This window comes from Marmota marmota, unplaced genomic scaffold (genome assembly GCF_001458135.2).
Source record: "Marmota marmota marmota unplaced genomic scaffold, marMar, whole genome shotgun sequence".
In the NCBI taxonomy this organism is placed as follows: domain Eukaryota; kingdom Metazoa; phylum Chordata; class Mammalia; order Rodentia; family Sciuridae; genus Marmota; species Marmota marmota.
Window position 1 is genome coordinate 2,888,468 of NW_025999894.1, and position 27,552 is coordinate 2,916,019.

At 33.2% G+C, this 27,552-nt stretch overlaps 1 protein-coding gene across 5 annotated transcripts in view; it reads right to left on the minus strand.

Moving 5' to 3' along the window:
* The window catches only part of Abca5 (ATP binding cassette subfamily A member 5), a 76,568-nt gene extending 54,064 nt beyond the window's left edge, over positions 1-22,504 (minus strand). The window contains exons 1-12 of one of the 5 annotated variants that reach the window (XM_048795493.1): positions 22,407-22,502; positions 17,510-17,543; positions 17,038-17,154; positions 15,207-15,411; positions 12,888-13,049; positions 12,059-12,147; positions 9,777-10,006; positions 8,117-8,258; positions 6,797-6,985; positions 5,409-5,556; positions 5,024-5,192; positions 3,168-3,226 (exon numbers count right to left, since the gene is read on the minus strand). In XM_048795493.1, coding sequence (XP_048651450.1) covers positions 3,168-3,226; positions 5,024-5,192; positions 5,409-5,556; positions 6,797-6,985; positions 8,117-8,258; positions 9,777-10,006; positions 12,059-12,147; positions 12,888-13,049; positions 15,207-15,411; positions 17,038-17,139 — 1,495 coding nt within the window. In that variant the 5' untranslated portion in view covers positions 17,140-17,154; positions 17,510-17,543; positions 22,407-22,502. Of the gene's footprint in view, positions 1-3,167; positions 3,227-5,023; positions 5,193-5,408; positions 5,557-6,796; positions 6,986-8,116; positions 8,259-9,776; positions 10,007-12,058; positions 12,148-12,887; positions 13,050-15,206; positions 15,412-17,037; positions 17,155-17,509; positions 17,558-22,406 lie in introns of those variants that run through there. The other 4 variants (XM_048795488.1, XM_048795501.1, XM_048795512.1 and 1 more) reach the window with 4 other exon arrangements.
* Positions 22,505-27,552: the final 5,048 nt, after the last annotated feature.

The window sequence follows — 27,552 nt, forward strand, 5'->3', positions numbered from 1 at the left end:
ATTGGTGTAACCACTCTGGAAAGCAGTATGGAGACTCCTCAGAAAACTTGGAATGGAACCACCATTTGAACATTTATACCCAAAGGACTTAAAATCAGCATACTACAGTGACATAGCCACATTAATGTTTATAGCGGCTCAATTCACAATAGCTAAGCTATGGAACCAATATAGGTGCTCTTCAACAGATGAATGGATGAAAAAAATGTGATATATATATATATATATATATGTGTGTATATACTTATATATACTTAGATATATATACTTATATATACTTACATATATGGCGCATATATATATACTAATATATATATATATACTTATATACTTATATATATGGCATATATATATATATACTTAGTAGTATTCCATATATATATATATATATATATATATATATATATATATATATGACAGACTTAATGACATTTGCTGGTAAATGGATAGATTTGGAAACTATCATGCTAAGTGAAATAAGCCAATTCCCAAAATACCAAAATGTGGAGAGCAGTGATAGAGAATGGAAGAACAGTGTCTGACATTGGGGTCTTTGATGACTTCACGGTTGCGGCATGCCTGGTGTCTGGGAAAGTTTCTGTGCAAAGGTGCAGGATGCCTAGCTGCTGTGGTAATGCCCCCATGAGGAGGCTCTGTGCTAGAGTCCTATAAGCCTCGACCTTGATCTCAGGCACACAGCTCCTGGGAATAAAGAAACTTTCTTGCTAGAGGACCACAATATTTCACCAGCTCCGCTGCTCCTGAACCTACCCTCATAAGAGCAACATTAAACAATGGACTTCATTGAGACCTCCACAAAGCTCCTAACATTGCTCATTACAATTGTAGGATGTAACTGTGGAATAAACTGCATAATGTTGTTAACTGTAACTTTCCTGAATACAAAGAAAAATGCTTACATAGTCTTTAATCTGATAATGAGACATATATAAATAAAGATTGCTGGCATAATTCTTTAGACCTGCTTCTCCATCTGAGAGCTGAGCTCCCCCTGACCCCTGTTATCTTCAAAATCTGAGACTGTAGTCTTTATCTTTCTTATCACTCTTCACCCTCACGGGAACCTGCTATATTGGCCTGCTATATTGGCCACTGGTGTGGCACCGAAGGCCAAATGTTCTCTTTGTTATGCAATGCCAACACACAACAAGGGTAGGAGGGGAAGAACAGAAGTTCAGTGGATTAGACAAAGGGGAATGAAGGGAAGGGGGGATGGGAATAGGAAAGACAACGGAATGAATCTAATATAATTTTCCTATGTGCATACATGAACACACCACCAGTGAACTTCACATCATGTACAATCATAAGAATGATATCCTAATCAGAATAAGTTATACTCCATATATATAATATGTCAAAATACACTCTACTGTCATGTATACCTAAAAGAATAAAAGGAGAAAAAATTAAACATAAAGAAAGCCATAATAAAAAATAATCAAGAATATAAATCAATAAAATGAAAAGCAAATTATGATTCAGCAAACCAACAAAACCAAAAACTGACTCCTAGAAAAGATTAATAAAATTATTAAGCACACTGCAAGAAAATTAAAAATGACAAAAAAATTAATAAGCACACTGCAAAAAAAATTTAAAATGACAAAATATACAATGAAAAAGGGATTATGATTACAGATTCCACAGGAATTAGAAAGTTTTTTTTAAAGATTATTAAAAACAACCTCTAACAACCAACTTTGTCAATTTAAATAAAATCATTGAATTCCTTGAAAACAAATTCATTAAAACAGACACAGTAGTGGAAATTCATAAGCTGCTTTTAAAATTTACATGGAAATGTAAAGAACGCAAGATACGATATTAAAAGTTATCAAGACCAAACATAAGGCTACAGCAGTTAAAACAATGTGGAAAAAGGGATAGATAAATATAAGTCAGTGGAAGAAAATAGAGTTCAGAAGCTAAAATACACATGTGTTATTATCTGACTTAATTTTGTAAAACAGCATTAAGATATCGTTGATATACAATAAACTGCATATGTAAAAAATGGCAAATTTTGCTAAGCTATCACCATTACCAAGATATTGAATATATCGATCTCCCACAAAAGTCTGAGACCTTCTTTAACACGTCTTCTCCTCTGCCTCTTTCCACCCACTTCTACTCATCTCCAGCAACCACTGATTTGCTTTTCTTTCACTGTAGATTGTTTTTCTATAACTTTGTATAAGTGGAATTATATACCATATGCTCTGTATGTCTGGCTTCTTTCACTTAATGTACATATTTTGAGGTTCATCAATGTTGTAGCCTGTATTAACAGTCCATTCCTTTTTATTGCTTAACAGTACTTTATTATATGAATATACTACATTTGGTTTATTCAGTCATCTGCTGACAAACATTTGGGTTATACCTAATTTTTGGTTATTACAAATCAATTTGCAATGAACATTAATGTGTAAGCATTTCTATAGACATATGCTTTCATTTCTTTTGGCTAACTATCTAGAAGTGGAATGACTATGTTTAACTTTTCACCAAACTGACAAACTATTTTTCAAACTAGTTTTACAACTTTATATTCCATCTAGCAGTGTTTGAGAGTTTCAGTTCTTCCATATCCTTAGCCATACATGATATTATCAGTCTTTTTAACTTTAATCATTTTAATAGTTATGTGGGGCTGGGGATGTGGCTCAAGCGGTAGCGTGCTCACCTGGCATGCGCGGAGCGCTGGGTTTGATCCTCAGCACCACATAAAAATAAAATAAAGATGTTGTGTCCACCGAAAACTAAAAAATTAATATTAAAAAATTCTCTCTCTCTCTTTAAAAAAAATAGTTATGTGATAATCTCATTGTGATTTAATATGCATAGTTCTAAAGAGTAATGATACTGGACATCATTTCTATATGCTTATTTATTATTCTTTTTCTTCACTGGCAAAAAGTCTGTTCAAATATTCTCTCAATCTATTAACTAGGTTGCCTGCTTTCTTCTTTTTGAGTCTTGAGTCTTGAGTCTTTGAAAATCTGGATAAAACCTCTTCATTAGAAATATGATTTACAAATTATTTATTCCAGGTCTATGGTTTGTTTATTCATTCCCTTAATAGTATCTTCAAAGAAAAGATTTTTAACTTCCATTGACCAAATACTAGAAAAGCTACTTACTTCTCAGAGCCTCCACATTTTCACTTTTCTTTCTGTATGTCTTCTGAATACCACTTATTCTGAAAAACATATTTTATATTAAAAATATTTAAAAACTTATAAGTATCTGTGTTTACATATATAATATTCCTACCAATGCTGTCTTATTTTAAAATGTACTTTATGAAATGTGAATTAGGCTGGACAAAGTGGTGCATGTCTGTAATTCCAATGAATTGGGAGGCTGAGGCAGGAGGATTAGAAGTTGGAGGTCAGCATCAGCAACTTAGTGACACCCAGTCTAAAAATAAAAAGATAAATAAACAAAAGGGCTGGGGATGTGGCTCAGTAGTTAGGGACCCCAGGTACCAAAAAGAAAAGAAAATTAAACTGGATATATATCTCTAGCAATACAATGTATTTATATATCTCCATATTTAGATAATAATTATTTAAATTTTGCAATACTTTTTGGCCTGCAGGAATACTTTATGTTCATGTATCCAGAAGAATTGGCATTTTTGTGCCAAAATTTGAAAAGGAAATACAAAGGCAGTCATATTTAGTAGGAATAATAGTAATACATACCTTTCTACTAAAACAATGAGTCAAAAAAAAGCTGGCAACTATAAAATTATTTTAAAGAAGCTACAAAAGTACAGCACTTGTCTCTATTTTTAAAAATGATTAAGTTTTTATGCTAAGTCAACATCTAAAATTAAGTGAAACATCTGATTCAAGCAATTTATGCATTGCTTTTCATCTCTGGTTAAATATGTGTCACTTTAATTAAGTAGGATAAACCAGATGCCATTTCATGCAAGCACTTGTATCAAACTGTCTATAAATGTGATTGTCTTACTCCATTCAAAACATTCATACATAATTGTTTCAAGAATTAATGTTTTTTAAAAATATTTTTTAGTTGTCAATGGATCTTTATTTTATTTATTGATATGTGGTGCTGAGAATCAAACCCAGTGCCTCACACATGCTGGGCAAATGCTCTACCATTGAGCCACAACCCCAGCCCCTCAAGAATTAATGTTTTTAAAATCAGTTTAAATTTCACCTTTGAAAAGGCTGACCACTGACCCACCATCTTAAGTATTTTAACACTGTTTTTATACGTGTTTCTTAAAATTAAAGAAGTATATTTTACTTCATTTTTTTTTTCAATTTGTAACTTGTTTTCTTTCTCCTTATTTAAAAAAAAAATAAATTTGACTGACATGACAAGTCCAATAATGAATTTCTTTGGTTATTAAATAAAAATAATATCCTATCTTTGATCATGTCATAGAACACTGAAGGTCTATGAACAGGTAACAATTTAATGTTACATTAGACAATGTAACATAAATCAAATTATAGAATTTCTACTGTTTTAGAGTACATAATGGGAAAAGTTTTTAAACACTGAGTTTTATTGCTTTTAAAACTTTCCAATAACAGGGTGCGATAGTAAACACCAGTAATCCCAGCAGCTCAGGAAGCTGAGGAGAGAAGATCATAAGTTCAAAGCCAACCTCAGCAACTTAGTGAGGCCCTAAGCAACTCAGCAAGACCCTGACTCTAAATAAAATATTAAAAAGGGCTGGGGATGTGGCTCAGTGGTTAAGCATCCCTGGGTTCAATCTCTGGTAACATAAACCTTTCCACTGAAATATAAAAATCCAAATCTAGCAATAACTTCATTCTACATGGCTATAAAGCAAATAAAAACTAAAAAGAAAAGCAGCTCTTATTAACACTATGCTTTAAAATCATAAATGTCTACCAAATCCAAGATACCGCATATAAAAACATACTTAGGATTTCAGTCTGGCAGCTTCCATCGGCAATTTACACCTAAACTGCCAAAGAGTGAATCATACCTTATGGCTTCTTTGCCTATAAATTCTGAAGAAACAGGCTCAACAATTTCACTAAAACTAATATTCCCATTAACGTTGCCCTCTGACAACTCCTTATAATTTCTCTTGCTCTTTGACCAATATGATGGTTTTAGAAAATACAAAGATGATCTCCGTAAGCCAAATTCCCCTGAAAAACAAAAATTAAAAAAAAATTATGTTATTTCTGAAAAGATTTCAAAATTATAAAAACAGGAAATGAATTATTAATTCACCTAATTTTAATTTTAAAAGCCACATGGGGCTAGCAGTCACCATATAAGACAGGTTGACCCTCTGTCAGCAAAAAAGGAAAAAAAAAACCCACTAAATATCTTGAAAGTAAAATCCAATAATAAACTCATACCTGGAATGACTTGATCAAGATACACAGCCAGAAGGACATAGAATGTACTATTAAGTGCTAGCATGATAAGAGTAATAATTAGAGGATATGGGCCTTCAGTCAAATTAGAAAATAAAGCACCTTCATGAAAATCTTCTAAATGCATGACCTAAAAACAGAAATACCAACTTTATTATTAAAACATGACAAAAACAAGTAAAAGCTAACACTACTCAGCACCACTCATTATATCCAAAGTAACAATAACCAAACTTGGCCTTTTTACAGACTAAATTAGTAATAAGAATTTATAAGGAAAATGAGATTTCACCAAAATATAAATTCATCACAACAATGCTATCAATTATGTTTTTAATGCTGTGCTTTGTAAACTTGGATCTATCAGCTCCTGAGACAACAAATTCTCAAGTAATGACTACCAAATGAAAGAAAAGTGAAGGGTGATGTAACCAGGGCAAACAAAAGAGTTATTTCCCCCAAAAGTCAAATAAATTAAGCATCGGAAGATAAAATTAAGGAATCTAATACTGAAAAGAGAAAAGGTATTTTGATTAACCAATACAATTATTAAAGTATTCTAGCAGATATATGAGACAGAGTAGAAAGAGAAATGTATTGGAAGATGAGGTCGCATTTATGCAGGGGCGCTGCCACCCACAACTAAAACATAAATCTACAATTCCACCTTCCTAAGGAAAGGGGGACCTCAGTTCAGTGGACTTTCAAAATGTGTAACAATACCTCTCTTCTTAGTCTCACAAACCTGAACTTTCTATCCCAAGACGAGTAATACATTATATTAAAAAATTATATATTTTTGTACAATAACCAAATTTATCTTCTATTATATAAAGCCATTTCTTTTAGACTTTTTTCACTTAGAATCTGACTACACCTATAAGGATAAATAAAAATCAAATTTATAAATTAGGTATTATTTAAATGAATGACAATTACATGAAACCTAGGCCAATAAAATCAATTAGGCCTTTTTATTTCACTACTACATTCATGTCAAATTTGTTCTGCTTAATGCACAATTTTCTGCTAAGCATTCTACCATTTATATATAGTAGCAATAGAGCAATCTAAATTACTTGGAACTTAAACCAATGAATTCTAAGTAATTATACTGAAATAGATTCTTGGAATGTAAACAAAGCAAAAAACGAAGAACTTACAGAACATTTAATTGAAAACTTAAAACTGAAGAAAATATACATAAAACTAGATATAAAATGTACTCAAGTATTCAAATATTATTTCTCATGTTGAAATTTTAAAGTAATTTTATTTTGCAAATCAAATGTAATGTTCATAGTAGTATAAAACATTGGTTGGAACTGGAGAGAAAAGAAGGTATTTGTGAATGCAAGATTATTACCTACCTGTGCAATACCAATCAAAAAAGTACACTGACAGAAAGGACTTAAAAGCCACACTAATGATTTTGGAAAACTTTCCATGAGGACTATTAAAAGGCCAATAAATCCGAAAGCCACAGTGACAAAAAATTCAACTATTCCCACATGTTTTGATTTTTTAAAAAGGGGTGTCAGCATCAAAGCAAAAAATATCTATAAAATATAAATATTAAGGTTAGTTAATGCACTTTCATATACACTGATATGAAAACAAAATTAAATTTGCTTATGAAAGGAGCATTCACACTATCATTGGAAAATATAATTCTAATTTATTAAAGCTATGATATTTAATTTTCATACAGTGATACATATTTTAAAATTTTAATTTGACAAATATTAAAGACTGTATATTATCTGTATTATAGGCAAATGTGAACATATCTACACTATAGAAATCAAAGAAACATGTAAAATATGTAAACAATAAATCAACAAGCTCCTAAATATAAGACCCATTTTTTAAACAAAGTGTCGGTATAAAACTAGAGACATACTTATGAAAGTACAGGAGAATTTGTAACTTGTCATTTTAAAAAGTAGAGGTGATAGTCAAAATACTTAACAACTGGTACAGATCAATTTATAACCTGATCAAAGTAGAAGCTGGAACCACTTAAAACAAAAGCTTGTCATTATACCCAGCATTCACCCTATATACCAAATGAATATCAATACTGCTAAAGAGCTATATTTATAAAAACATCTTTTTTTGTTTTCTTCTATTGGTACTAGGGATGAATCCAAAGAGACTCTACAACTATGCTATATCTTCAACTGTTTTTATTTTTTAATTTGAGACAGAGACTCACTAAGTTGCAGAGGCTGGCCTCAAACTTAACAATCCTCCTGCCTCACCCTCCTGAGTCACTGGGATTACAGGTGTGTACTACCACACCTAACTACAAAAACATCTTTGAATAATCATAGCACAAACTACCTTGAAACACAGTTTCATGAAGACAAAGGTATAAAAAGTACAGTACTGGACAATCTTGATCACACATGGTTATATAAAGATTAGAACAGATAAAATCAGAGGAACTATATGTGAACTGTAACATATAAAAACAAGTTAAATTTAAACCTGAGACAATTCTGTATCTTTCCTAAAAACATGGAAGTACAATAATGCTACATAATTTATTATTAAGTAATTTATCAGTAACTTAGTGATAACATATGTTGCTATGAGAAATTGACTATAAGTTAACCAAAGAAAAGCCTTTACTATATTACCAAACATTTTGAACAGTTATTTTCATTTGAAGTTAAAACACTTACAGATGATAATCCATACAGGAAAAAAAGGAGAAATATCACAATGCTGCTACTTTGAGGGAATAATGAAGAGGCTGTTGCAATGACCGCCATGAGAAGAGACATAAGAAAAATCAAACTCATATACAGAAGAACCCAGGAAAGCCTAAAATGAGAATACAAATACATTTATAACAAATGCAGAGGCTTTAATGCTTAAAACAATCATCTGAAACAAAACTTCACATTTAGCCATTTTATTCTTAAGTCAATTTATTTCCATGTATGTTCATATACTGAAAATTAAAATTCATAACTAAGAATACTGTATTAGTTAAATTAGACGTAAAAAATGTACTCTAATGTAGAGGTAAAATGCTGAATATCATTTACAAAACCTAAGAGCTTTAAAAATTAATAGCAATTCACATTTAAATCTAATACTCTCAAAAGTTCAATAGGGCACATTGTCTGATTTTCTTAAGTTTACTAAGTCTATATAATGATTATCTTTATGGAATGTGCTATAATTAAACCTCCAGTGGATTTTGTTACTATAAATAATAAAAGTTCCTTACCAATCAATGATGTAATTATTATATTTATAAAATGTATTATCAACAAGAACAACCCAGTCACTATTTTTACTCAAGATTTCTCTTTAAATCAGAGCTCATTTTATCTTTATTTTTCCCAGTTAGCAGATTATGATTTAACATAGGATATAAAAATCATTGAATTATGGTTAAAAGACAGTTAAATTAATAAAACTGGATCCATTGTTTCAGAGGCAAAACTGAGGTACTTGAGACTGATTTGCCTGAATTCATCCAACTGTTTCCCACAAAATAATAACCCAACACATCTTAAAAATTAATCGTTTCTAAAGTAACAAGATAGCAAAGAAAATGTTATACGCAATAATTCCATTATATAAAGTGTTGTAATTATTTCTTAGATTAGGCCTCGTGGAATAAAATTTTGTAAAATAGATGATAGCAACTTACACAGTATTAACCTTCCCCCCAAATGAGCTTAAAACAAATTTTATTACATAAGTGGGAAGAGTAAGGAAAACATACCTAGATATATTTATAAATATGCATGTGTCTATAAAACTACCATTACATAAAAATGCTGATAAATTAAAGTTCATTTGTAGAAACTTCTTTTTCATTTGTTTCTTTATAAATTATATGTATATTGCCCAATTTAATTCACTCAAATAACTAAAATTTTCCCAGGGGAATTAAAGTCCATCTATTACATATGAATCCTTTAATCATTTAAATTTTAAATCATTTAAACATGTATATCCTATGATACTAAGGGAGGCCCATGACAGGCAATTAATTTCTAACTTTCCAAGATCACATATCTTCTGTGCAATGAAATACAGAGTGAAAAACATGGAACATGCCTCATGAACTAAAACAAAATGTAAAATAAAATTTAAATGTGTTGTCAACATAAGCTTTCCACAATTCCTCTTCCCCTATGTGAAAATAAACAAATTAGTTGCTAAAGCTTATTGACTATTCTGAAATTCTAAGACAAATGCAATCATTTTAAGAAAACAGGATCAGTATCTCATCAAGTTGGGTAAATAAAATAATTCTGAAGATCTGTATGATACTTAATACAACTGTTAAGTATACTAAATAATAAACTTTTAATAACATACCAAAAGGCAGTGTCATGAAGTCCCATTATCTTTAAAAATTCCTTTAACTTTTTTTCTTTTTCGGCTACAATATGAATTGCCAAAAAGTATCCAAAAGGTGAAAATGCTATAACTAAATATATTAAAATTATGCCTCGAGAAAAGGTAACTATTTCTACAATAGCAGTTTCTCCCATGATTACAGCTTTAGTTGACTCCAGCTCCTTCCAAAGAGAAACATTGGTCTTCAACTACAATTAGAAAATGTAAATGCATTAATTTAGTTCTGACAGTTGTTTATAATAAAATGTAACAATTTTAAGTCCAAATTCAGTCAATAACCTCATACAAATAAAATCCTCAAAAAGCTATACAGACTTGAAATAAAACAACTGACCACAATATCAAGATACAAAGTAGAATACTATTTTCAATTCATTCTGGAAGTATATGATAAATTTTAAAGTTTGAAATTGGTACATTTTAATTAAGTAATTTGTCAAAGAAAATAAAATTATGCAATTATTATATTAAGCAATCATATGCATCTTAACAAAAATATACAACTTCAAAACTGAGGATCTTTAGAAAAAGTATTAGTACCATCACTCCTCATACTAATGTTTAAAAGGGTTCTTTTTCACAGAATGCCTTTCCATTGCTTTAAACTATATGTATGAAGTACATATGGATGGGATAATAAAAACTACTTATGACACATGATACTTCTAACACTTAAGCAAATGCTACACTGAGATTTGTCCTGCCAATTCATCTCAGGTGGTCTAGGTTGTAGATGGCTAAAGTCTTTGGCCAGGACACAAGTAAGTGGTACAGCACCATTAATGTGAAATACCCCATAGTTCACTACCTTTACTGTAAACATCTATATTGAATTGGTATAATATTCTCTAATGCATTTATACCATGTTACAAGAGTTTATAAAGCAATTTTACATACATCATCTCATTTGGTTCTTACAACCCAGTCAAGTATTGTGTTAACATTTTACTACACAGCAGTCTAACAACAGAATTACTGTGTAACTCTTGATTCCAATTCTATCACTATTCATGCATACTCTGAACAGACACTGTAGTAAAGATTCCTGACACGCATTTTTGAAGTCATAATACTTTACAGTATAGATTTCAACTAGAAAAAGCAAATAGAAAAACAAAACAGACCCATAATGAATATAGAGGAATGAGATATGATTAATTCTAACAATGAATTATTTGGGGCTTGTTTTAACTGCTAGGCATTGAACTTAGGGCTTTAAACAGGCTAGGCAAATACTCAACCACTGAGTTACATTCCCAGCCCTAACAATTCGATTTCTAACTAAAAGAATTGCATCATACTGCTATCTAACACAGACACAAAATTTAAGATTTTTTTTTAAATAAATTTCATGTCTAGTTCTTCTGCTAAAATGTAAAATGCTAAATCAGGTCCAAGCCTGTCTTTAGAATAATTCAAACATTTATACACAATCCTAGCAGCAGAAAAATATAGTATTAATGCTCATATTTAGGAGTCAAAAAGCCAAAGCTTGGCCCCGTGCAGTGGCACATGCCTACAATCTCAGCTACTTGGGAGACTAAGGTAAAAGGATTGCATATTCAAAATCAGTTTCATCAACTTAGGCCCTTAGCACCTTAGGAAGACCCTGTCACAAAATAAAAAATAAAATACAAAGGTCTAGGGAATGCAACTCAGTGGTCAAGTGTTCCTGGGATCAATACCTTTTACCAAAAATAATCCCATAATTTGAATTTCTGCTTTGCTGCTGAGTTTTGACAAGTTACTTAATATCCCTATATTTCAGTTTCATATTAAAATCAAGATAATAGCACCAATCTCACAGATTTGTTAAATGCTAAATGGGATAATATTAGAACATAATTCAAAAGTAGTGTTAAATATGACAAATGTTGTTAAATAAAAAATAAAATCTGCAATTATGACTAAAATAATAAAGATAGTCACTTTCTTTAAACTAAGTTATTTGTATTCCAACGAGAGTCTAAAAGCATTTCATAAATATTATCTATGGTCAATAATGATATAACATGAATATATAGTATGCTGAATCCTATGTTTAAAAATATCACATTAAAGTAGCTTCAAAAAGTATTAAATCAGAAAATATAACTTCCACTATATCTTTTTTCTTAAAGAAGTTATTTGCAAGTTATATATTTTATATATTTGGCAGCAATCTGATCAAATTCAATTGTAAAGATTTATGAAGGTATTAATAAAATATGATTTAGTTTTCTACTATTATCTTATTCACCTGTATAATAGCGGCATCTATGGATGCCTGTAAAACAGTGAACCCAGAGGACCAATACTGAGCAGCCTCACACGATTTTGAACAGCCAGCTATAAGGAGAAAAATGTAAGACATAAGATTGTGTTCAACATATGTAAGTGCTTTCTTCTAAAGGTGACATATGGAGAGTTAACAAAGAAACATAATCAACCTCTACAGAACTTAAAAACAATATGCTACTACTGCCCTTCAAAAGCAAATAATCTAGGACTGTTTATTTGAAATGTGGAAATAAAACAGTTACATGTGTTAGGATACTGAATGGTAAGTGAATAAAAATGTAAGGAGAGACATTAAATGTAAATGTAAAAAAAGTAAATATAGTTAAAATAGGTCAACTTTTTTATTTTAAGATAGTCATTCATAATGACTTTGTTTCAGCACACCTCCAGATACACAGTGAAGTCCAGATTAAGACAATAGAAACAAGAATTTTCTATAAAGTCACAAATTCAGTACTTAGCACAGTGACTTTATTAATGGGAAATCTTAAGGATTTGTACCATAACATGAGCAAAAACAATGACATAGGGAAACAAATACAGATTTACAAAGTCTTATAAGGTATAATTTTGTTTTATACTATAATTGATAAATATATATATGTACACACATATATATGTATGTACACACACACACACACTTTATGCTACACTTGAGTGTTCCTATATGAACAAATAAGCACAGCTGAAAATACCAATGTTGGAGCCCATCAAATTGTGCATATATATACTGCAAGCAGCAAGGCCATACATTTCTTGTATTTCAATGATTATTTAGGGCTATTTACCTCTTGAATCCATATAAATAGAAGATACTGGAATCACATCAGGAAAAAAGCGAAGTTCATAGGACATGAAGTCTTTGAAAACCACACCTACAAAGTTGCTGGGCTTAGAAAGACTGGATGCTAGCATTTCTTTTTCGTTTGCATATTCTTCTGTAATTATGACTACAAATATTAACAATACAGTTAATTCATGAATTAAAATGGTTTACTATGTTATAGTATATCAATTTTATAATTATATTTGATGAATGGAATATTTTATAAGCACATTTGTTTTATTCTCTAACCTCTTAGAAAATGAAGATAATACTAATAATATCAAAGAGTAAAAGAATAATTGAATTTTATTGGCATTAAGTTGTCATAGTATTACATAAACTATCAGTATACTGTGTAAGTTATGAGTACAATAAAGCATAGTAAAAAACAATATGTAGAAAATTTTATCAAGAGATTATTTCTCTAGGAATTGTACTAAACTGTAATACTGAAGAGTTTTGTTGTCATTTCCACTAAAAGTCCACTGACCAGGAGGAGACTTACTCAGACTTTGAAATTTAAAACTTCCAAAAGCAGTAAAATTGTAAAAATGCAGGTCATTTATCTACCTGAAAGTAAAACCAACACATAATTCCTTGATAAATGAAAGGATATTTTTAACTTAAATAATTCTTCTCATGAAGACAGTCCTCTAATCCTTCTCAGAAGTTAGTATGTATTTTAGTAACTATGATACAACTGTTCTTTGAATAAAAATTGCCACTTAAACCCAATATTTCTTATTCCTTTCTTAGAAGAAATAAATTTTAAATATCTTCTTGCAGTTTTGTTTACAAGTAACTTCAATTCAGAAGCTCCAAAATATGTAGTAAAATGGAAAGAACACAGAATCAGTACATAAATTCATCATTCATTAGCTGTGTGAACACATATAAGTGTTTAAATAACTCTCCAAAACTTACTGTTCTCATCCACCACACCCAGTTAATCACACAGGGTTGCTGTGAAGACCAAGTGAAGTAACAAACATGAAGGTGCTTTGTAAATTATTAAGTATTACTTAAATGTTAATTAACATGATTTTCTAGACTTGTAAACTAGATATGAAACTCCAGAATTGACTTGAATAAAGAGGAAGTTAGTTCAACATCCTATGAGTTGTGTTACCACATATGTGTATATAACTCATTTTCAGATAGTTCTGTTGTTAAAAGATAGAACTTTAAAAGTATGTGTGTGTGTGTGTGTGTGTGTGTGTGTGTATATATATATATATATATATATTTGTGAATAATGGTATCCCAGTGAATACATAATATACCAACAAGATATGTTTGATAAAAATATTCAATAGCAATAATCTGCAAAAAAAAATGGAGTTATTTGGCTCCTTACTAACTCATGTTGTCTACTGAGTGACATACTCAATATGTGATAATATATACTAGAAGTTGATTACAACTATCTTATACAAAATTTAAAAAATGCTGAACTGTTATTTTCTATAGTTCAGCATTTAATTGTTTAATCATTACAGTGTAAAACATTTAGTATAAACATTTCCCTCACTTTCTCCAGTTCTTGCTCTAGGTTCCCTCAAAGCTACTTAAAAACTCACTAGAACCTAGCACAGTGGCCCATGCCTTTAATCACAGTGACTTAGGAACCTGAGGCATGAGGATCTCATGTTTAGAATCCAGCCTCAGCAACTTAGCAACGCCCTAAGCAACTTAGTGAGACTCTGTCTCAAAATAAAAAATAAAAAGGGTGGGGATGTGGCTTGGTGTTAAGTGCCCCAGGTTTCAATCCTAGAAGAAAAAACACCCCCAAACAAAACAACAAGAAGCTCACTACAATGTCATTGCTTACACTATTTCCTACTCCACTTCTTTGTGAGATATAAAACAGATCTAAGTACTTAGCCACAGTCAATAGTTTTCAAAATGAAGTGCTTATTCAGTTATACCATATACCTCCATAAACAGGCATGGCAATCTGAAAATATTACTGCTTTATGTATTTCTAGCTTCTCAATTATGAGTCAGAATCAAAGTAAAATATTACTTCTAATCTTTTATGTTATACAAATATTCTTAAATTATTTTACAAATGCTAAGAATTCAATTTAAAATATGAAAATACATAAAATACATATCACCAATAATGTTTCACAAGAAACATAAGGCAGTAGAATTATTTTTGTAACAATATACTTGTTGGAAGAATACATCTCTAAGAGTTTAAAGAATGCTAGTAAAGCAAGCCAATAAATATTGAATCCACTTTATGTCATAGAATACATATATAAGATCACAATACCATCAGGAAGGTGGTCAGTAGACACTCTCTGCATGATGTTGCTTGTAATATTAGTCACTGGAGTATATCCAAGAATTAGATTAGAAAGGATAGATTTATCCATAGGATTAAGTTCTATATCAGGCACTTCTTCATATTTCTTATTTGGATGCATCATGCTTATTAATATTAACCAAAATAAAAAAAATAATGGAAAAAGTATTTCCTATAATAAAAGAAACAAAGCATTATAAAATATAACACTGGCAGCAAAAAACTTCAAGATCTGTATGCACATAATATAAACAAGAAAAAACATGAAGAATTTGGTAATCCCTTCTTCTGTACAAAAAGAAAAAGCAGTTCTATACCAAAAGAATTACTATATTGAGCATCTCAACAAATCCAGTAGACATAGTAGGTGATTTTTCTTTTACATTCAGTTTTGCTGAAATATTTTAAAACTCAAGTCACATAATAAATTAAAGTGATACAAACGCAATATTTAACTATCTTAGGTCACTGATATAAAATATAATAAATTATTTACTCATAATTTTAAGTACTTACCAAACATCCCTATAAGAATCACCACAAAAATGTCTTTGATTCTGAATTACAAATCATACTTTAATAAAGCCTAAATTTATACTACTAAAATTATACTCAAATTTTATGGTCAGCTTTAACAGGCATGAACTATTATTTCACCTTTCTGTTTAACTGTTCTTCTAGTTTCAGAAGAAGACATTTCCACCCTTTCAAATTATTACTAAATGGTTAGCTAGAGTTCTTTCTTTCTTTTAGCAAAAGTAATGCGTGCTGCAGTACAAAGCTGTGACATAATTTTAGTATGTTAGGGCAATTCAATCTAGAGTGTATAAAATGCAAGGGTGTGGAGAATAATATTGTGGAATAATGTTCTGCAAAGTTATCTGTGAAAAAGTAGTTTGTGAATGTTGAGAAATGCACTTAAGTTCAAAATTAAGGACTGATGTTAGAAATTAAATTTAATAATAATGTTTCATATTTAGGAGCACTAGGTAATTCAGTTTTTCTTTTATGGCTTTTACTTTACAAGCAAATGCAGACAGCAAAAAGAAATTATAATAAAAATGTATCCAGCAAAATTATCTCTTAAAAATGGCAAATATCAAAACAAAATAAACTACTGTTGAGAGCCACAGCCGAAGGGGCCCCAGCAAACTTCCAGGCCAGCAAACTTCCAGCTGCCGGCTGATGATTGGCTCACAGCGGCCCCAGCAACATCTAGCTGATTGGCTCCTCTGCGGTGATGCTCATTGGGCTGTTTCCCTGCCCTTTCAGACCACGGAGCTGCTCATTGGGGGACTTTTTTGGCTCCGCCCACGTGACCCAGCCAATCGGCCTCAAGAGCAGGAGGATTGTGGGAGGTGGGGAGAGGCTTGTGTGGGAGAGAGAGGCTTGTGGGAAGCCGGTGGTGGCAGTTGGGGCTCTGAGGATTTTTCCTGAGAGGCTGTTTTGTTTGGCGTGTGTGGTTCTAAAAATAAAGTTAGTTTCTTTTGACAAGTGGCTCCTGATTGTGCCACACACTTCTGCAACTATAACTACTACATCCAGCCAGACTGGGCATTTGGTGGCTCGCATGGGGAGCTACTGAGGGTAAGTGAAACTGCTCGCCCCTGAGGGCAGGACGAGAGGATGGGTAGCCATTTTAAGATTCCTCTTTTATTTTGCTTCACTTTTGTTTTAAGTTGCCTGTCCCTGGAGATGAGTGAGACGGAAGAAAAACCGCTCACATCTGAGGAAAAACTATTTACGTCTGAGGAACAGATAGGGATAACAAGGCATAAGAAAGAGTATTTTAACTTACCTGAACACTACTTTTTTTAGTCCTGCATTTAATTAGATAATTCTTCAATAGAAGTGTTCTGGTCTGTCTCCAAACTCCCACCTCCCTAATTGCAGTGGCCATGTTTTCTGGTCAAGCCTATTAACAGAGAAAACAAATAAGCAAGCAAACCTTGGAACCACACAGTAAAGCATAAGTCTTTTTTTATTTTATTTTTTTTTTATATTGCTGGGGATTGAACCCAGGGCCTTGTGCATGTAAGGCAAGCACTCTACCAACTGAGCTATATCCTCAGCACACAAGTCATTTTTAATGGCAAAAACAGGTGATTTCAGTCCCAAGTAAAATGAAGTTAAGCATATTTTAAGCTGTCCCTCCTACCTGGAAAGAATACATGAAGCAGCAATTTGAGGATGGTCAAAAGTAAACAGTAAGTAGCACCAGGAATGACCAGAAATTGAAATACCACCAAACAAACCAGCAGGGAGCTTACCACTTTTTCTCCTTGTAATCCTCCAAAATGAACACTGAAGTGAGCACCATGCCACAGAGCAAGTTCCAGAAGGAGAAATGGGAAAATTTAGTCTTAATGATAAAAGAAAAAGCAGAAATACCAAGTTTTTGTTGTTGTTGTTGTTCTTTTCTGCCTTTGCCTATGTCCCATCCCCAAGTAATACCATGGTAGCAGTGCCAGAATGCACTAATGAAAGCTAATGAGCCAAAACTCTGAGGCAGTGGAACCTTCATCTCCATGTGCAGCTATGGTTCCCAGAGAGCTGGGGCAATTCCCATTCTTTTCTTCTCTACCTCTTGTCACTAAGCCCTGGATGTAGTAGTTATAGTTGCAGAAGTGTGTGGCACAATGAGACTTTCTGTGTGGAGAATGCAAAGAGAAGCTATGGGAAAAAAAGTAGCAGAGAGGTCAAATAAAAGAAAAGCTGAAGAAAGCACCCAAAAAAGTTGTTTTTTACATTAACTCCCAAGCTGGGCATACATGGTTCTCATCCTATGTGCGTTAACAAAGACTAGAGGAACTGAACTGACAAAGACCAGTCACTGGGAGGCACACACAGGACAGATCCAAACCACACTGCAAACGTTTTATAAACTAAATTGAAATAACCATCACCGTTCAAAGACTATGAGTGGAGACTTACTACCTGAACCTAACTGGGTTGACAGCTACTAAAATAAAAGATCAACATTCCCCATAGTGAGATGGTCAAGGATCTCCACCCCTTGGGAGATGAAGGAAAAAAAAAAGGGGGACTCCTTAAAATTAAGGAAATCAAATCTCTCAGGGCCAACCTAGTCTCAGTCTTACAGGGTTAACAGACACATCAGAAAACTAGGAATTAAAAATGTAGGCCATCTTCAAGGCCATTGAATTAAGATAAAACCGGGAGTCTGGGGTTGGGAAGTCAGGAGGTCAGCTCAGTCTTCTGAGACTATGTGGTCAGCAGAAATACCAAGAAGCCAGAGCTGACAAAGTCACTAAAATCAAAAGCACTGGGACAAGACAATGGTCTGTCTGCCCTATTCTGAAAATAATATTAGGGACTTTCCCAGGTGCACCTCCAGGTGGTATGGGGCAAATGCAAGCATAAAATAAAGTAACCCAGTTACTTTTGCTCTATTAGCATAGTAAAAAGTACACCCCAGACTGGGGTTGTGGCTCAGTGGTAAGCACTTGCCTAGTGCATATGAGGCACCTGGGTTCAATTCTCAGCATCACATAAATAAACAAACAAACAAAAAAAATCACACCCAAGGTAGAGACTTAAGATGGTAGATATGTGTCACATGAAGAAGCATGATGAAGAAGAGCACAAGTGCAATCACCTCTATATGTGATGACACAGAGACCAGGACCCTGTCTACTACATAGATGCCATAAAAGCTGTATACATTTGTCCACTAAATTAGCCTGGGATTTATCCCATGTCATCTCCTTTGTGCTGAGCATAAGAATAGAATCTCAAAAGAAGAAATACAAATAGCCAAAAAATACATGAAAAAATGTTCAACATCTCTAGCAATCAGGGAGATGCAAATCAAATCTACAGTGAGATTTCATCTTACCATAGTCAGAATGGTAATCATCAAGAATAAAAATAATGGTAATTACAGGTGAAAATATGGGTAAAAGGGTCATATATTGTTGGTTGGACTAAAAATTGGTACAATCACTTTGGAAAGCAGTTTAGAGATTCCTCAAAAGACTAAAAATAGAACTACCATATGACCCAGCTAGCCCACTCCTTGGTATTTATCCTAAAGAACTAAAATCAGGATACCAACCAGCAGTACAATCCACAAAATTCAAGTTATGGAACCAGCCTAGGTAACTGTCATTAGACAAATGGATAAAGAAATTATATATATGTATATGTGTATATATATATATATATATATATATATATATACACATACATACAGTGAATTACACTCAGTCATAAAGAAGAATGAAATTGTCATTTTCTTATAAACAGATGGAACTGAAGAAAGCCAGGATCAAAAAGTCAAGGGTCAAAGTTTTCTCTCATATATGGAAGTTAGGAAAAAAAGGGGGAGACCCAAAACGAGAAGGGAGGTCAAGAGGTAGAAAGATAGGAAGGGAGGAAAAGGGGAATAAATGGGGAATCATGTTGACCAAATTATATTATATGTATGTATAAATGTATCACAATGTGTGGGAATTTTATATATAACTAAAATGCACCAATTTAAAAAATGAATAAACAGACAACCAATAGAGCAAAGGAAAGGGACCAAGGGAAAGGAGGAGAGGAGGCAATGAGGACGTACAAGACTGAAATAGAGCACAGTATAAATTCAGATTGAACCCCACTTTTATGTATAATTCACTAATAAAACTATAATACACTAATAAAAACAGAAAAAAAAATGAATAAAGAGCCTTGTTCCTGTCCCAGGTGCGCCTTTTTCTGATTTTTCTGATGGACAACATAAGAACACACCCTGCCAACTGCAACAGGATTAAACAAAGCCCACAGTTCAAACAAATCAAAATATCTTGGCAAATGATGTATGTATATAAGAACAACTATAAGAAAAATAACAGGTGCCAATGTCAAAATGATGCAGATTTGGAAATTATCTAGTAAAAACTTTAAGTAACTAACAAGTGCTTTGGTAAGAAATGGTAAACACTCTTGAAAAAAACCGAATAGAAAATCTCAAGAAAGAAATGGAAGCAAACCAAAAGCAAAACCAAATGGAAATTTTAGAACAGAAAAACACAGTAAAAAATAAATAATACTCATGAAGTGGGTTCAAAAACAGAATGGAGGTTAAAAAAAAATAGTGAACTTAAAAACTGATCAATAAAAAACTCCCACTTTGAAGTTGGATGCCATGACACACATCGCAGCTACCCAGGAGGGTGAGGAAGGACAAGCTGAAGGCCAGCCTGGGTAACCCTGTCTCAAAATAAAACTAAATTAAATAAAAAGAAGAGCTGGAGATATAGTTAAGTGTTATACCACTTGCCTAGCAAGCAAGTTCAATTCCCAGTTCCAGAGAGAGAGAGAGAGAGAGAGAGAGAGATAGAAGGAAGGAAGGGTATAGGGAGACAGGAAAAGCAAAGGAGGGGAGGGGTCTGAGAGAAGGGAAGACCCAATCTGAACATCAAAGAGAAAATAAGATTTTTTTTAATATTTATTTTTTAGCTTTTAGGTGGACACAATATCTTTATTTTACATTTATATGGTGATGAGGATCAAACCCAGTGCCTTGTGCATGCTAGGCAAGCACTCTACCACTGAGCCACAACCCCAGCCCCAGAAAATAAGATTTTTAAAAAATTAACATAGTTCTTTGAATAAAGAACTATGAAACAATAACAAGAAAATCTAAATTTCATATAAGCATAGTTACAGAAGAAAATGGTAATGCTAAAAACAGAAATAAAGAATTAATCTGAAAATGTCCCAAATTTGGCAAGAGATATCAAACTGCAGGTTTCAAGGTGCTTGGTGAATCCCAAAAAGGTCAACTGAAGAAAATCCATGCATATACACATTACAATCAAACTGCTCAAAATTAAAGACAATGAAAATTCTTGAGAGCAGTCAGAGAATGATGTAGCCTACCTATAAGAGAATAATGATCTAATGAGAGTAGATTTCCTATAAGAAATTACAGAAAACCGAAATACTCATACACTCATACAGCTTGGCAGTTCCTTGAAAAGTTGTATGAGCCTCAAGTTCAGTCCTAGGTATATATTCCAAAGAACTCAAAATAGGAATTCAAAGGAGTATATGTTCACACATGTTCATAGCAGCATCACACATAGTAGCAAAAAGGTAGAAATGGTCCAAATACCTATCGACAGATAAATGGATAAATTGTGACATATAAGCTGGGCATGGTAGCACATGTATATAATCCCAGCAGCTTGGGAGGCTGAGGCAGGAGAATGACAATTTGGAGGCTAACCTCAGCAACTTAGCAAGGCCTTAAGCAACTTAGAGAGACCCTACCTCAAAATGAAAAATAGAAAGGACTAGGGATGTGGTTCAGTGTTAGAGCCCCTGGGTTCAATCCCCAGTACCAAAAATTAAAAATTTGTGACAAATATACATAATTAAATATTATTCAGTCACCAAGGAATGAAGTACTGATATATGCAATCATGTAGATGAACCTCCAAAATATTATGTTAAGTCAAAAGGTCAGACAAAAATATCAAATATTATACAATTTCCATTTATGTGAAATTTCTAGAATAGAAAAATCCATAGAATAGAAAAATCCATGGTGGTTGCCGGAAACTAGGGAAGAAGAGAATGGGAAAAAAACTGCTTAATTGGTGAGGGGTTTTACTTTGGTGCGGTATAAATAAATTTCACCTCAAAAAATTATTTTTAAAAAACAAAACTTTAGGGGCTGGGGTTGTGGCTCAGCAGTAGAGCGCTCATCTAGTATGTGTAAGGCCCTGGGTTTGATCCCCAGCACCACATAAAAATATATAAAATAAAGGTATTGTGTCCAACTACAACTAAAAAATAAATATCTTTTTTTAAAAACTTTATGATCTAAATCACTATCCTATCCAAAGTCCTATCCTTCTTCTAGTGTATGTTTACCCTGTCTGAAGGCCTTTGGAACTCTTTCTGCCCATGGAACTCTTTTGGAGATATCTCAATTCTTCAAAGTGGTTTCATCATAGGTTGACTCAAAAGAGAAGTGGCCAGAGTCTTAACTACAATCTCCATGGTCCCTATTCTAATTTGCCCACTCTAGGAACCCAGCATCTCTGCATACCAAGAGGTGTTGAAAGGGCACCTTGGGGGAAATATAAAAAAGTCCTGTAAAACCTTCTTCCACAGCAATTAGTACTGCCTTGTTTTATATTAACCTACCTAATGGATGCCGATGATATGATTCCTCTCCAAAACAAGGACAATCTGTTCCAATTTTGTTGGCTGTCTCTACCTAGACAAAAAAGCAAGCAACTTTTTAGAGTTTTTCTTCTCTAAAAAAGTAAATATATGCAATTAAAGTTGGCTTATTTATATGCCCAGAAGACTAGAAAGATATTTTTTAAGTTAACAATGGAATTATAGAAAACTTTTGCTTTATTTATGCTTTTTTCTATTTTTTTCAATATGTACCCTGTAATAAAAATGTGATTAAAGAATTCAACATATTATAAAATACTAAATGAGGAAATTAAAAACAACAAAACAAAGGCAGTTAAGAGTGGACTGATAACCATCTCTAGGCCAAAAAAAGAGAAAAGAAGGAAGAAAAACCACAAACATGATTTGCTACAATACAAACACAGAAACACTAACCAATGCAGCATGAACATTCTAGAGTTGACTGCCAAAACATATTGATTTAGTAGATACTACTGAATTATTAATTCAAATTGAATGCTAAATGCTTAAATTTTCATGTTTAGGTAATAGATCCCTCATAGAATAGCTGATGGAGTCATAATATTTTTACTTCCTTGAGAACTGTTCTCTGAACTTGAGGTTGAGTTGCCAATGGCCTTGTCTGAAGCTCATGAATCTGAAGTAGGTTCACAAGAGCCTTTTAAAACAGAACTAAATTTGACTCCCCACACACCGGACCCACTCACTACTACCTCCTCTACTTCTACCACTACTCTTGATCTACAATGGTCAGAGTTTCCCCAGCAGTATGGAAAATGAAGAGAACACTGAGGTAAACATTCATTGCGTCATTAAAACTTTCTCCTGATGGGCAATACTACGCTCAAAACTTGATTTTTATTCCTTGAGATATATGAAATGTCCCATTTTCTCCCCAGTATATTTGCATTTTCACTAAGCCTCTACAATCAAATTATACTTCTTGCAACCAAAAGCATTTTAACCAATATAAAAGGCACCAAAATCAATAAACGCAGAAACTAATGGTAATGTTTGAAGTGGTACAGTATAGTGGTTAAGAATGTGACTTCTGGCTAGGCCAAGTGGTGATCCAGGAGGCTAAGGCAGGAAGATTGAAAATATGAGGCCAGCCTCAGCAATTTAGTGAGACCCTTTCTCAAAATGAGAAAATCTGAAAAATGGGCTGAGGGTGTAGCTGAGAGATAGAGCACCCTGGATTCCATTCCAGTACTGAAAAGAAAAAGAAAGGAGAGAGAGAGAGAGAGAGAGAGAGAGAGGGGAAGAAGAAGAAAAAAAAGAGAATAACTTCTAGAGCCAAAATGACTAAATATGAATCCTGCCTTTGCCACTTCTAGCTGTGAGACCCTGGACAAGTTATTTAACTTTTTTTGTGCCTCAGTTTTGTCATCTGTAAAATAGAGTAATAACAATGCCCACTTCTCTGGGTTGTTAAAATGACTAAAAGAACTAACACATATAAAACCCAAAATGGTACCTGGAAGATGGCAAGTAATTATACATATTGATCACTACTATACCTAAAAACAGAATAACTAATATCTACAAAGGAATAATAGAGAGTATCATATTCATGAAAAAAAGAGTAATTCAATCAAGGAAAAATTAAAGAATGGAAAATGAAATAACAAAAGAAAGTTCAAAATACATAGTCTTGATTTTTAAAAATCTATAAAATAGTCCCATCATTAGTTCTGGCCCATTCAAAGCAATGTTTTTTCTTAAAAATCTTCCCTCTTAAAAAAAATCAGTCACTTGTCTAATGTTACCATATCTCTGTAAAATATTTCTAATTAATAAAACAAATAACAACACAGCACTGAGAAGGCACTAAAAATTTGTAGAATAAACAATCCCATTGTTATATAGCAAGTAAGATAGCCTTTAAATTTTAATTCATTTTTACATGTACAGACCCAATTTAAAAACTGTGAGGAATGAATTAAGATTACAGCCTGTAAAATAAAGAAACTGAGTCATCCTGATGTTCAGATTCATCCTGGTAAGAGATGTGATCAATCACCTTCTTAGCATCCTTGATAGATTTTCAGAAAGGCTCTTAGCTCAAAATATGTTCTCTAACTTCAAAAGATGACTGTTTGAGGTCACTTCTGGTCCACCCAAGCAGAGCTAATTACCATTCCTTTGTTCTACCTCTACACAGAATACATATAATTGCAGTTACTATACTGTATCCCCTGTATTCACTTACATGTCTTAATCTTGAACTTATCCATGAGCTCCCTAATGAAAAAGACTGTCTTGTTTGTATTTGCTTCTCTACCACCAATAGTAATATTATAGCCAATATTTTCTCACTGCAAATTACTTTATCAAGACTTCCTCAGAGTCCTTACAGCTCAAGGGCCTACAAATTAAGATGGAGGAGGACGCAAGGGCTAAACCCAGCCCATAAGCTGGTTTGTACAACCCATGAGTTAACAGTGTTTCTACATTTTTAAATAGTAGGGAAAAATTCAAAGAAATCTGTATTTACCTTGTGACAGGTAAACATTATATGAAATTCAAATTTCAGTATCTATAAATATAACCTTATTGGAATACAATCATGATCCTTAATTTATATACTGTGGTTGCTTCTGTTACAAGAGCAGAGGTAAATTACTGAGACAGACACAATACCGTCTGCAAAAGCTAAAATTTTTACTATCTGATTCTTTTTTTTTTTAAGAGAGAGAGAGAGAATTTTAAAATATTTTTTATTGTTTAATTTTCGGCGGACACAACATCTTTATTTTTTGTATGTGGTGCTGAGGATCGAACCCAGCGCCGCGCGCATGCCAGGCAAGTGCACTACCACTTGAGCCACATCCCCAGCCCCTACTATCTGATTCTTACCAGAAAAAGTTTGCTACTTCCTATCATAGTTTAAAGAAGGCAGAAGGAGAAGAAAGGAGAAAAGCGTCATGCTCATTTAACATTTAATAAGAGACTTATACATTGAAAGTTTTAGGGCAAAAACAGGGAGACATTTGTCATGACTTTGCTAGATAGATAATATTTAGAATTGATTGTAGAATAAACAATCCCATTGTTACATAGCAGGAAGATAACCTTTAAAATTTTATTTTTACATGTACAGACCCAATTTTAAAAACTGTGAGGAATGAATTAAAATTATAGCCTATAAAATAAAGAAACTGAGTCATCCTGATGTTCAGATTCATCCTGGTAAGAGATGTGATCAATCACCTTCTTAGCATCCTTGATAGATTTTCAGAAAGTTTTATTCTATCTTTGCAGGATAGATAATATTTAGAAAAAAACTGAAGCAGAATTTCCAGGCAGAGAAAAAGCCGTGGAAAAGCTAGATTTCTCAAAGGGATTGACTTATGTAAAGAAGAGAGATACCTGCAATATGGCAGAGGCATAAGGCAAAATGAAATGGGGCAAATGGAACTGGTATATGCCCTTGATGACACTGGGAAGACAGACACTGGAAATGGATTGTAATTGGGTATGCAAAATGAGACGCATTTATTTTGTGCACCCACAGCCAGCACCCTCTATTTCCTCTGTTGCACTTTTACACTTAAGGGTAATTGTTTTAATTTCCTAGAAATCATATTTCACTCATCCATTCACAAGCCCAATCTTCAAACCTCCTAAACTTCTATTGGTTGCATCATTCCCAGATTATAACTTTGATTTTTACTACATTGAGAAAACAGAAGCAATCAAAAGAAATTTCCCAAATCTCTCACTATTCTTTCTATCCACTTAACCTACATCTGTGCCTGAAGGAATATTATATATTTTAACAATGTGCCATCTCAGCCTAAATTGAAGACTGTTTTCATTAGAACTCTGAACCACAAAAGCTTAAATGCAATCTGGTATTAGCTACTTTTGAATTAAGATTTATTTATTGGAAGGAGAGGTTAAGAAGCTATCTGCCACATGACTTTAGAGAAATTCCTACCTAGTTGCATTACTGGCTTCTCAATTTATAAAATAAGCCCTTTAACTTAACAGGCCTGCTACATTACTGGCTTCTCAGTTTACAAAATAAGTCCTTGAACTTAACAGGAGATACATTATAAATGCTTTCTTCTCTAATGTTTGAAAATTTATGAAGGTAGTGTGAAAATAAAACAAAAACTAATTGTTGATAAAATTCATCGTGAATTTTATAAGTGTTCCTTGTTGAAGGAATTAACTTTCAATAGCATTCATATGACAAGTCATCTCATAACTTTTCTTATATATAATAAATTCCTAAAAGCTTGTGCTTAAAACTATTTTTAATCCAATTAACTCACCCACTCATAAAGATTATGATTTAGTAGAATATTATGAAACTCTTTTATATAATCACTCTCTCAAACTCAAGGATGGAGATTATAAATTGTATTTATCTTGGTATTCTTGACACAAAGAGTAGTACATGGAATATAAACGACACTCACAAGTTTGTAACTTATTAATTAATAAGTTTGGTCTTATCTTGAATGCAAAATTTCCCTGTATTAAACCCCCTTTGAAGTTTTACTCCTTCAACAGCACAGGCACTTACACAGCAAACATTCAAGGATCAATGTCTCTTTAATTCTGATTTTAACGCAAATACGCCCAAAGTCCTAGCTGCACTAATAATGTTCTCTCCTATGGAATCTTCCCTAACAATATATAAGATCGATCTCTGGACAGACATAAAATACAGTAAATAAAGCACCAGAATTAAGAGTCAGACATCCCTAAACTGATTGGAGCTGAGGCTCTACCTTTTTTACTAGCTGGGAACTCCCACGTCTGCAAATCTGGTCTAGACACCTCCAACCTCACAGAAGACCCAAGGAGGTGTACCTGAGCCTGGCTGAGAGCTGGCGTCCGACAAATACTCTTCTCCCCTTAGAAATTCCTCAACTACAAGTTCACGCGGATATGTTTGATTTTTGCAGACTTGTTTTTCAAAACGCGAGTTCAAGCCTCGAGCCCGGGGTAAGCCGTGCCCGCGCCGCCGAGCGTCTCGCCAGCCCGACGCCCGCAGCCCTCCCGGCTCCGCGGCCACCGAGACGTGTCCGCGCCAGGCGCCGCTCTTGGTGTCTCGGGGGCTCAGGGTGCTCACCTCACCCGGGTGCAGGAGAGAGAACTCGGCATTTTC